The 12,352-nt window shown below is 41.4% G+C and overlaps 1 protein-coding gene across 4 annotated transcripts in view; it reads right to left on the bottom strand.

Annotated features, from left to right (window-relative positions):
• The window catches only part of TTBK1 (tau tubulin kinase 1), a 100,936-nt gene that overhangs the window by 53,583 nt on the left and 35,001 nt on the right, over positions 1 to 12,352 (bottom strand). For 3 of the 4 annotated variants that reach the window (XM_074536767.1, XM_074536768.1, XM_005486770.4), the window contains exons 5-6: positions 9,526 to 9,666; positions 8,152 to 8,256 (exon numbers count right to left, since the gene is read on the bottom strand). In XM_074536767.1, coding sequence (XP_074392868.1) covers positions 8,152 to 8,256; positions 9,526 to 9,666 — 246 coding nt within the window. Of the gene's footprint in view, positions 1 to 365; positions 418 to 8,151; positions 8,257 to 9,525; positions 9,667 to 12,352 lie in introns of those variants that run through there. The other variant, XM_074536769.1, reaches the window with a different exon arrangement.

Here is a 12,352-nt window from a genome sequence, read left to right as displayed (position 1 = left end):
TAACTTAAACAGCAGCATTTTGTGGAATCATTAATGACTGCATTATATTTTATGTCCACAGGGAGTCAGAAATTACTAGAGGAAGCTGGAGACAGAAAAGTAAGATGAGAAAACTCCCCTCCTTTTGTCTCTGAAACCACAGAATTGACAAAATCAGTCTGCACCACCCAAATATCTGCCAGCTCCTCAGAGAGAATCCCAAGTGCTCTAGGCCTTTGCATCACATTTAGGTAGCTGTCACAATCCTGCTGAAAAACAAACAGATCATGAGGGAAAAAAGAAAACCAGGTGTAATTTGGACTTCCATATATAACAAAAGCACAAACCAAAATGAAAACCCAGAAGCATGGTGATGGCTCACTCACAACTCATAGCAGAGATGGTTACGAGCAGCGGATGGGAAGCCAACGCATCAAACACAGTCTCAAAAGAAGAGCCCAAAAGAACTGTAAAACAGAGAGAAACCCAAAGAAAAACATGATAAAAAAAACCAACAAAATGAGAAAAAATTAAACAGAAATAAATTAAAAAACATTCAATATTGTATCCCAACAGAAACCTGTGTCTTGTTTAGCTGTTGCCATCTCCCATCACCCTTCCCAGGGCTGCTGGCCCATCCTGTGCTGAGTTTCATTTAGCCAGAAAACACACCAAGCCTTTGGTGAGCCTGTGAGATTTGTGAGTGCTCTGTAAGTGGTGAGAGGGGGCCCTCTAGGGAAAACCTTCCCCTGCCTGCACATCCCACCTAATAAGTGGAAAAACAAAGCTGAGAGCAGCCATGCAGCCAGCCTTACCACAGAGGTCACTTGTACACTTCTACTGTGCTTTTCCTTCCTACAATTATCTGGTGTGTGCTCCTCCCTTCCTCCCCTAACCAAACTGATCTAATAGCCCTCAAGGGGATTTGCTCCCTCATCTCTTGCCCTTTTCATCCAGAGCAAGTTCTAACATTAGCACACAAGTTTCTAAAAATCAACAGCAACGTCTCCTTTCCTATTTGAATTGCTACGGGTTCTCACCCAAGATATTTGGTTTTTTTCTGCAACCACCACCTTGCTTTCTCACAATCAATCTCCACACAAACAGAGGCTTGCCAACTTTACAGGTTTCTCAGCTGCCGACTTGAGGCATGTTCCCTTTCCCTGGTGACTGCTGCTGTGCTCCACTGTCCGTGGGGAGATGCAGAATGGTGGTTTGGGAGAGAGCAGGATGAAAACTCAGGGCTGCTTTTAGGTCACATGAGCAGTCATTGCATCTGTGAATGGCACAGCAGAGAAATCTGAGGGACATCCTCATCAGAGGCAAAAATTAATATTATAATATATTATATAACCTTTAAACTCAATTCAGTGACCTGAGGAAAGAGCTTGACTGAGAGATACTTATTCCAATAGAAATCAAGTAATCAAAAGCAATCCACACAATGGAGTTTCTTATTTGAGTCTTACTATTCCCTTTTCCTAAAAATGTGCAAATCCTAACAATTCCATAAATTTTGCATGAAATTTAGATTTGAGAAAGCTATTTAAGTCTCCTGCTATTCTTTCCAAATCAAAAGACACAAAGCAGTTGAGTTAAAATGCCATCAATCCTACTTTACTTTAGGAGAGTTCAAAATTTCCAATGAATTCAACATCATTAAAGACCAAGGTATTTTGTCTTTTTAAATAGATGCATCACATGATTACAGCACTTGAACTTGTGCTGAAGATGAGAATGCCTTTCTCCCAGTAAAAACAAAGAACAAGTATTTTTTTTTAGTCAAAAGCTTATTTCAGTTGTAATCCTATTATTCAGTTATCATGATTTTTAACAAGAGAGCTTTGGCCTCAGAGCTGCATTTGTTTTTTACATGCAAGGTCCCATAAGGCAAAAAGCAGCACTGAATATCCCAACAGAAAGAACAGAGTGCTAAGTAAGAAAGAGAAGATTTTCATCCACTGAAACAGACCAAGGGAACTACTGAAATGGAAATGATTTGGAGTCACATCTCCTTTGGGATTTAGAGCTCAAAACGCTTTCCTGGAACCAGATGGAGGTGATGATTCCTTTCTATCAAAAGGAAGAGGACAAAAGGCAGCTGTGGCAATCACTGAGGTGCAGCACACTGAAGTTCAAACCTGCCCACATGTAAACACCATCACCCTCCTTCCAGAGGACACTCTCATCCCTAAGGGTGCCTTGAGATGCAAGTTAAAAACACACAGATTGGAAATGATACCTTTTGCATGGAATACATGAATAATTATTACCAAGAGGGAGGAAGAGTATGACCTGGCAGCAAATGCACTTACCTGACTGAGGGGAAATCTGACCTGCAATCCAATTCAAATCCAATATTCACTCACCTAGGGAGCAAAGCCTCTGCTCCCTCATCACTGGCCACAGTAAGAGTTTTATATTCCTCCCTCCATTTTCCAGTGGGAAGAATAATCAGAGCTTCAAGTGGAATAGCACCAGCCAGAAGGAAATGACACATTCAGATGTAATGTATACCCCCCTGCAGCTTGGTAGTAAAAGCACTCAGAGATGGAAAATGGGATCTCAGTCCCCTGCAGGTACACATAAAATTTGAGCCTGAGTTGTCCTTCCTTTTCTCTCACCCCCTCAGCAGCTGCTGGTAAAATAAAACCAACACCAGCCTGATGTAGATGATCTGAGGTCACCCTGGCTGACCCCGGGTTTTACAATGAGGAGAGCAGAGAAACAGCCACATGTAGCAAAATACCAGATTCCCTGCTTGCTAAGAGAGTTTCAAATCCATCACCTAGTCTGCTTCCCATACATGTAATTTCAACAGCATTGGATTTCTGTAACTGTGGCATTTTAAATCAGAACATAATCTCACTTCTCAAGTGCAAAGTTGCTACTCCAGCAATTAAAGTAACAATAAGAATCATAACATAATTTTTGTGACAATTTGTTCTATAACTAACCTGTTCTCAGTGAAATTGCGTTTCTACTGTATATTAAATGTGCAGTGTTTATGAGTTAGGTCTATTCTTTTTCCTTTCCCTCATCGCTGAACAAATGTGACTGTGCTGTGTTTTCAGCCTATTCTATTCTGTGATTACCTTTTCACAATACAAAATTTGAGACAAAAATTATGTTCCCACCCAAGCTAATATAGTAATACAGCTCCACAAATCCGTTATTCTACTCCAAAATGTTCATCTCTTACATAATACTACAGATTTACATGTACTTCAAGTAAAAAGCAGGTATAAAGCTACTGGGCTTCTCTGTCTGAGTATCTGGGGTATTGGATGTAGAAGTTCCTGTCCTCTGTGTTATTTTATAGCTCATTTTCCAGTGGGGGGGGGAGGAAAACTACTTAGTAGAAAAACATGCCATCATCTCCTCTTCTAATACCTTACTCACTGCAGCAAAGTTTATTTTTAACACCATACCCAGACATTTGGAAAACAAATACCTTTTTTCTCAATTAGCTGACACATTTCTTCAGCCTCGCTCACGCTCTTGCGCGCAGGCTGTGTGCTCTGTCCTGCCCACACCATCATCCATCCCTGTGCCCACTGAGCGCCTCGTGCATGTGCAGCCTCCTCTCCAGCAAGGCACTGCAAACTGCTGCAGTGCAGTCTGAGCCACAAGGAGATGGGGATCTGATCAATGGGCTGAAGCTGACTAAGCTAAAATGAAATGCTGGCTGAGCACAACAGTCCCCTGTCATATCCTGCAACGGGAGAGAGGCTTCAGGGAAAAAAAAAACATAGCCTTTATTTTCAAATAAATAATTAAGAGGAAGCTGCTAAAGCATTGAATGCTTGCAATTAATATTTGTGGAGGCACAGGAATGTGTTTCTGAAGTCAGGGTACCACAGGCACCATGCCTTCTGTAACTGCACGTGACAAAACAGGCAGAGCCAAGCAAGGATCAAGGAGTTCTTGTCCAAAACCTGACCTACATTAGCACAGAAGACCTTCATGACTCAGAACACCTCCATTACATAAGCATGTGTTGTTCATCATCTGCATAACAATGTTTGTGTTCATTTCCCCCTTCAAGTTCATTTTCTTCTCAGTCTTAGCTCTCCGTATCAAACAGATTCTGCTAGTCCAGCTCTCTGCTATAAAAATTAATGCAAGATGAAAAATTTGACTTGTGCACATTCTTCATATTTAAAGAACACAAAATTTTCTCAGCTCATGCCCCAGTTGCTTAGTTCTGTTGTCTTAGCACTGACTACTGATACTGCTGCAATGCAAAGCTGAGTTGTACAGCCATGGTGAATAAAACTGCTCCTGTCTCTGTCTGAGCCACAGCAGAGGGTTGCATCTAGGGGAAATAACAATAAAATCCTTAAAATAGATCACTGCATCCTGCAATATCAAATTTGTTATGAAAGGTCTTGGGATTCTCCACAAAACAGACTTTTTTGGTGGGAGAGGATAAAGGAAAGGGAGAAAATCAGGAAGGAAAAACTGTTCTCATTTTTTAGAAGAGTATCCTCAGCAACTGCAAGCACTTACTAACTAGTATTTTACAGACTTTAATAAAATTCCTTTCATTCATCTTGTGCATGTTATAATCACAATCTTTTCAATCCCACTTCATGCAAGTTTGTCATTGCTGCCTTCTGAACACTGCTTAGATCCGCAACACCTTCTTTGAAACTGGACAGGTGGTATCCCATGCATCAGCAGCTGTTACCTCATCTAGATTTGTACAAAGGCACTAAAAAGGTGCTGCAGTTTTCATCAGCCTATTCCATATGGACCACAACAATTGCAGCACTCAGGTAACCTGTCTCCAGCCCTAAGGGAGATGCTTCTGGATATCCTGCAGGTAAGGTCACAGGGAGCTGGGCAGATGTATTCTGTTTCATCTGGCATGTAAAATACTAATTTTTAAAAAGCATAATGATGGTTCAGAATGAAAATTTGACACTCTCCTAAAGAACAGAAACAGCAGAAATGTAACTAGCAGGGATAGCTACCTTTCTAATCAGGAAAAGTCTACACAGCTTTTCTGAGGGAAAGCAGCACATCACCAACAGTTTTCTCTGCAGCATTTGTGCATATAGGCAAGGGCAAGCTCGCCCATACAGTACAGCTGAGTTCTCAAAAACATCAGCCTCTCAAAAGGTCCACACTACAAGAAGTTGCACTGCAAAACATGTTTCTCTCTCATTTGATGGTGCCAACTATAGCTGTCCTCTAAAGAGGCAATAAACAAGGAGTTTTGAAATCAGCCAAATTCAGAACATGATTTCCTTTATATCAAAGTTTAACTGTGAGGCTGGTTCTTAATGTTTAACAAAAACTTTGGCATGAAAATTTTGATTTAATTTTCCCTCTATGGCATTTATAAGCAGCACAGTAAACTGATAACTAACAGAGCTGCAGCAGCTGTGGCAACACTTAAAGCAAGGGTGTGAGAGAGCCCAGGATGCTTCTTTACACACCTTCAGGTCTCGACCATCTTCTGTTTTATGGAGCAATGTAAGTTCCTGCAGACTGTTGCCCAGCAGACTTTGCAACATGTGGCAATGGGCAAGCAGCAGAGGGGTGAGACCATTCCTGTGAAAGCAAATCTGTGCCACAACAGCTCCTCTCCAAGGACTGGCATTTGTGCTAATATTAGCATGCCACACTAGGGAGATCAGTTTTGTTTTCCTAGAAGCACAGGACAAATTCAGATTCAGGATAAATCTGGATTTAGTTACGTCAAATGGGCCATAACTTCACAAATGCTGATCTATCAAGCTCAAGTGTCAAGTACCCATCCTCTGTAGAGACACAGAGATCAAATCCATAACACTCATCAAAGGCTCAGCAGAGTAACAGCTCCCTTTATAAAAGCTGCTGGGACAGCCCTTGAAATGATCCCACTTCAAAGCTTTAATCAGTCTCTAGAAAGTAAGAAGGCAAGAGGTAAGTTAAAAAAAACCCCAAAACCCAACAAACCCACAGCATCCTAAAGACCTGGCTCATTATCTGTATTACTTAGAAAGCCATTCAGAGTTTTTTTGAAAAGGTGATAATAAGATTGTGGCTCTGAATTTCAGAGGATATGAAAACAGCTGATGCTTTTATGGTATTATTCATAAAGTATGACAATGCTTCTGAAACTGTAGGAAACTGCAGAGAACCTGCGTGAGCAGAAAATTTCTGTTAAAAAAAAGAATATGACTGAGAGCAAAATCCAGACATGCTTCCAAAAAAAGGGAGTGAGCCCCTTCCCTCACCTATCTTGTGTATTGTACCTCATAACCAAACCACAGAAATACTAGGCTCAGGATTTTTCAGAAAATGTCTTCTCCATGGATAAATGAACGGAAAGAGAATGGAGAAAAAAGAATTTACCTTACTGGGTTGAAATAATATCTCTTCAGTGAAACAAGTAATAAAGTTCTTATTAAAAAAAAACCCAATGCAAAAACACGACAAAATGTTTTATCTCTCTTGCCTTCACACCATCCATCTCCTTCCTAATCCTCAGTGCATTACTTGGGCAGCAATCACTTTGTGCTTCTCCAGACAAATGCCTTGCTCTGATAAGTGGGACTCAAAGTGGTATCAGGCAGCAGGGACACAAAAGGCCCAAAGAGCCCAGTGACTATTGCACAATGTTAAAAGGCACTGAAGTGAATATTTGTGTGGTTTTATGCCGTATTATTTTTTGTCAAAAAGCCTGACCCCCTGAAGTGTGGTGTGGGAGAAGGTACATCAGGTATATCAGACTACAACCTGTGTGATTCTCCTACATCCCAAATGAATGGAGACTTTTCACAGGGCCTAGGAGCAAACTAAAAGTGAAATAATTTTAAATTACACTGAGAAAGGAACAAAACAGAGGATTCAAAAGAAGAGACATGCGGAAAAATTAATTTCTTTAATTGTAAAGAAAGAGCAGTGTTCAAATAATGGGACTTGAAATACAGATGCAAAGAATGATTTCATTAAGAAAAGCAGGAATTTTGCAGCAAATCAAATACCAGTTTCAAGCTGTAATGGACTTCAATTCTGACTGCAGAAAGAGGAAGGGAATGGGACTATATTTTGTGAAGGGCAATATGGAGAAGGGTTATCCCCAAACTAAAATGCACTGACAAGAAAGTCCAGTAGTATATAATGTGTGTCTCTCTAAGAATAAGATGCAGGCACAACCTTTGGAGCTGCTCCCAATTACAGAGAAAAAGAAAACTGAAAAGACTTATGAAAGAAGAAAAAAAAAGAAAAAAAAAAAAACCTCCCCAGCTATATTCATCTGCTAAAGACACAAAATCTGCTCCCTGGCCTTTGCTTTCTTCCCACTCCCCAAAAATACCCTTCACTACAGAGTCTCTGTGTTTAGCTAGCACATTATCAACACTTTCCAGAACAACAATTATCTTGCAGGTGGAAAAAGTGTGCAGATCCAAAGCTGCAAGCCTAGGATGATAAACAGAGATATTGTATCAGCACTCTCTGCTTGCACTGTGTTCTGAAATAAATCTAGGAATTCTCTGACAGATCCTAGAATACCTGAAGCTTTACACATCCTTATGAGTGACCCCAGGTAACACCATGCTGGCAAAAGAACTGAAGATAAAACCCATATTACACAGCACAAGTCATGCCCCCTGCCCTTACCTCCCCTCCAGACAGGCACACTGAAATATCCCTGCTAGGAAATCTGGATAGGGGCAGTCAACATAAAACCAAAGCCAGGAAGGGTGAGAACAGCATCGCAGTAAGCTCAGCCCCAGGGATCAGGTGAGCTTTTAACTTCTAGCACACTTTTTCATCAAAAGCTTTAAGAACACACCAACCTGTTTCCTCAGACCACAGAGAACTGAACCAGACCAGTCCCCTGGGGCTACAAAAGTTACATGGCCAGCACTGGGCTCACCCTCTTTGTTAGTCCACATTGTACTCAGTAAGTATTGCAAGCCTGTGGAAAACATGATCATCCTAAAGGAAATAAAACAAACAAACAAAAAAAACCCACACATCTTTTAAGACAAGATCTATCACCCCTTCTTAGATCCCCAACTCAGCTGAAGTCACTTGCTGCTTCTCACCTTGCAGAAAATGCAGCACAATATAACGACCAGGCACAACAGCAACAAAACAAACAGAACCACAAAACCTTTCCATTCCTAATCAGTGGCAGAAATGGAAAAACACTGCCTGAAGTGTACTTACTGGTCGAACTTCCCCAGTAGTGTTGGTGTACTGGCGGGCCAGCCCAAAGTCTAGCATGTAGCACTTCCTGTACGTCGAAGGTAACCGGCCCATGGCAAAGTTGGACTGGACAAAGAAGGAAAGAAAAGTCAAACTGATGCCAGAAGCTTGGGAAAGAGTGGCCATTTGTTAGCAAAATTCCATCATGCAGCTCCACATGCCTCTGGTGGAAACGAGTCAAAGGGATTCATTTTAAGATGCACCCTAAACATCATGATTGGAGAATCACTGCCTTGATAAGAAGTTCACTTTGTAGATGAGAGACTGAGGAGTCTCAAAATTGCTAAAATTCACACTAGGTTAGCTAAATTTCTGCTGCTCTGACAAAGAGCTACATTTAACACCACTAGTTCTGCAGTGAGAACTCCATGATTTGCATAACAGGCTGGAGTTCTTGTAGGCAAATGCTCCTGTTCATAGTTCAGCTGCTAGCATGAATTATTCCGCCCTAACTCCCAGGATCTCAATTTACTGCACTGCACTGCCAAGATCTATCTGAACATTGAGGCATATAGAAAACACCAGGCTTGGTTCTCAGTAAATAAACCAATAACAAGCAAACAGAGCTTTTCCTTTTTTTAACCTCAATCCTAAAGTTCTATCCGTTACCATAATGGGTGGCTGCTAAAGGATTTGTGGCCAATCACATCAGTGACTGGTTTTCAGCTGAATCCAGTCAACCAAAAGCAGCTGATTTTAAAAGGAGCAAATGAGTTTGCTAGAAAGAAGTTGGTCACAGGTATGGCATAGCCACAAGTGTTCAGGTCAAGTAGAGAAGAGCTGTAGGAAGAAGACTGGCTTCTACAATGAGACCTGGAATTACTGTGCTTTGCCTAGGCAGATGACCAACAATGTGACTATGTTTCTGACACTGGAAACTGTGCTCTAATTCTTCTGGCAATCACTCATGTAGGATTAAGAGCATGATTTAGCTAAGTCAAATACATGAATTAACATTTATTCGAGTGATGCGTCACAGAACAAGACTTCCTTTCTGAACAACTTTTACAGAGATAATTGGCAGAGCTCCAAAGGGCCATTCAGAACTAGACTGCTTCATCATGGGATCCTGACTGGTGCAAGTAGGACTGACAGCTACCAACCCACCACGGAGCAGCCTCTGCCAATAAAAGCTGATTTTCTATGCACCTAAAGGAAGGACAATACAATATTACTATTCTGTACCTATAGAAAATATCAAACATGTCAGACAGTGGAAGTGTGCAAGGAAACCTAAATGTATCTGCTGAGACTTGCCCATACTCATGGTGTCTTTATTGACTCAGGCAGAACAGGCAGACATAAAACCAAAGGAAAATTTCCAAAACAACATACAGGCTTGATGTCCCGATGCAGGAACCCCACAGAGTGAATGGCTTCTATTGACTCCAGAATCTGTTTGCCCAATCGCAGCGTTGTGCTCAGTGTGAAAGTCCCCCGAGGCTGACTCCTTCTGAGATCTGCAAGATTTCTGCCCTGAAACAGTCAATAGAACACTTAAACCACCACAGGAAAGCAGAGCCTTTCACAGCTGTGAGTTCTAACATGCAACCCCAAAAATCAGACATGCTACCCAGAGAGGAGCTCATGCCATATCTGCTTTATTTCTTGTAAGATCTTCCAGTAATTCATTTTAGTTTTTAAGTGATGTATTTGCTGATAAGAAGATACCAGACTGTTATCTTGAGAAGTCAGCTGGTCACTATTTGCACATTAGGCACAGCATGGACAGCAGTGCCTCAGACTGGAGAGACCAGCATCTCCTCACTGTTAAACCCAGACCATACAGAAGCTGATTTCAGCACAACCTCTGGCTGCTCTCTGAGCCTTCTAAAGATTTAAGCAGTACAAATTACATCAGCAGGTCATGGTGCTGCAGTTTCATCAGAAACTTCCTAGCACACATTGTCTGGTTCAAGCTCAAGCCAGCATTGTTGTGGCAGCACTACGATGGGGAAAGTTGTCTATCAAGAAAATCATACCCAAAATCAGGAGAGGAGGATTTTTCCACTGACTTAATGCTTATCAAAACAAATTGCTAATTTACCTGCAGTTAATTAAATTTCTGAGGAAAAACAACAGGGCTACCAGCTATGCATGAAATTCCAGACAGTTTAGGAAAGAAAAAGGAAAAAATGACAGAGTAAATGCAAGAAAAAATCCCTGTATTATTTGATGTCTGTCATCTCAGTTTTGTCTGTACCTCTTTAGCTTTGTAAAGAGAAGCTACTAAAATGATTGTATTCCACGGCAGAGTGCTCTTGTAACCCACAGAACTAATGCATTTACCAACTCATTAAAAACACTAGGAACAAGAGCCTGCTGTTTCAGAGAACATTCACAAGGAATAAAAGCTAAGGGACATGCTGTTCACTGCTATGCTTTAGAATCTCTTGATTCTGCTTCTGTAAAACATATACAGAACACATCTAGCATCTAGAGAAGACATATGCTTATAATACAAGTCCACATGAATTCAAGCAAAATTCCCAACAGCAAATATATAAAAAATTCCAAACAATTGAGAAGAAAACAGAGATTGCTCTCCAAATGCAATCTCTTCATCCACTTATTTCCAGTTCTGAAGTTAGGTACAGACATCAAGGTGCTAGCTGGCTCATGTAGCATATGACAAGTCTCTCAAATTGTTTTGAGCCATGATTCACTTGAGGCTCTGGACCCTTGAAGAATCACACCTGACACAGGCCAGCTCATAGATACAGCCAAGCCACAGCAGTCCACCCAGGTTTGCTCCTTAACATGAACAAAATCAAACTAAACCACCTCTCTAGTGCTTATCTTCTTGAATTTCTGTGACACTTTACTAGAGGCAGCACAGCTTTGTCATTGCTGTTCTGAAACATCCAAGTTACTGAACTCACAGCAGATCTTGCTTTCCACTCTAAAGCTGCTCCCTGAACACCAGTTCTCTTATCCAATGATAATATGGAAAGCAAGGCTCATTTTTTAAGGTTACACGCTAAAATGTGCTACAAGTTTCCCCAGCTGCTATTGCCACCAGGAAAAGACACAAAATGAGCATTGTTTTCCAAATAAACACTCTCAGGCTGATTATGGAACAGTGAAGATGCAATGAGTTGCAAAGCTTGAGAGTGGAAGCCTCAGTCCTGGTGACTGAAGAGAAAAGGAGAATTGCAGTACACAACATGACGTGTTTATCACGTGACACGTGATAAACCATGTCTCAGCAGGTCTTGAAGTTGAAGGAGAATTTTAGCCTGAACAGTGATGGTGCAGAACTAGCTAATGCCTTATGTATCAACATCTTCATCTGCAAATAATGAAATTATTTTTAGCTCTGCCTACTCTACGAGCTTGGTTACATAGTCAAGAACAAACTAGAAAGTAAGAGAATCCATGCAGAGAAATTTCTTTCCAAGATAAAGTCTCTTTGATCAGGCTTGGTAAGGACAGGATTGGGAGGGTAGAAGCCTTGTTCTTCCATGAGCTCCAGGCTAGCCCTTTCATGAATCATATTCATGTCCACACTGCAGCAGCAGCAGTAGACAGGGTTGTTTAGAAAGGAAAGGATTTTTTCTATCCATAACAGCAGCTGGGATGCCAATGGTGCATAAAAGGCAAAATCAAGCACCAGGAGTTTACTGGTTTTATACAACTGTCTTGCAAACCAGAACTACAAAAGAATCAGAAGTTTATTTTAAAGAAATACTGGGATTTGCTGGTACCTGTTTTGCTTCACCTACTGCCCAGCAGTGCAGTCACCATGTGGCAGCTACCCAAGTATTTGCCCTTATTGACTTGATATCAGCAGTGTTCAAACAGGAGGAAACACTTCCAGAGCAGAATGCTGAGCTTGGGAGAGACAGGGCAGCCAGAGATCGTGGCCTTTCACAGAAAATCTGTGCTGCTGCTGTGACACCATGGCTCACTCTGAGCTCTGACACAAGGCATATTTTGAATGCTGCATCACAGCTCAGCAGGAGGTGTTCCAAAGAGCTGCCACTGCTGCACAATGCTGTGGGTTTCTCCTGTGAGCATTCTGAATTGAAGTGCTTTCCCCAGAAAATTGACAGAAAGCCATCTTGAACAGAAAAGCAGAGCTATGAAATATTTTAGCACATCTTGACGACTGGAGCCATCCCAAGGGATATCAAGAGCAGCACCAGCCCTTCTCACTCTC

The sequence above is a fragment of the Zonotrichia albicollis genome, chromosome 3, assembly GCF_047830755.1.
Source record: "Zonotrichia albicollis isolate bZonAlb1 chromosome 3, bZonAlb1.hap1, whole genome shotgun sequence".
NCBI classification, from domain to species: Eukaryota; Metazoa; Chordata; class Aves; order Passeriformes; family Passerellidae; genus Zonotrichia; species Zonotrichia albicollis.
This window is presented reverse-complemented; position numbering and strand designations above follow the sequence as displayed.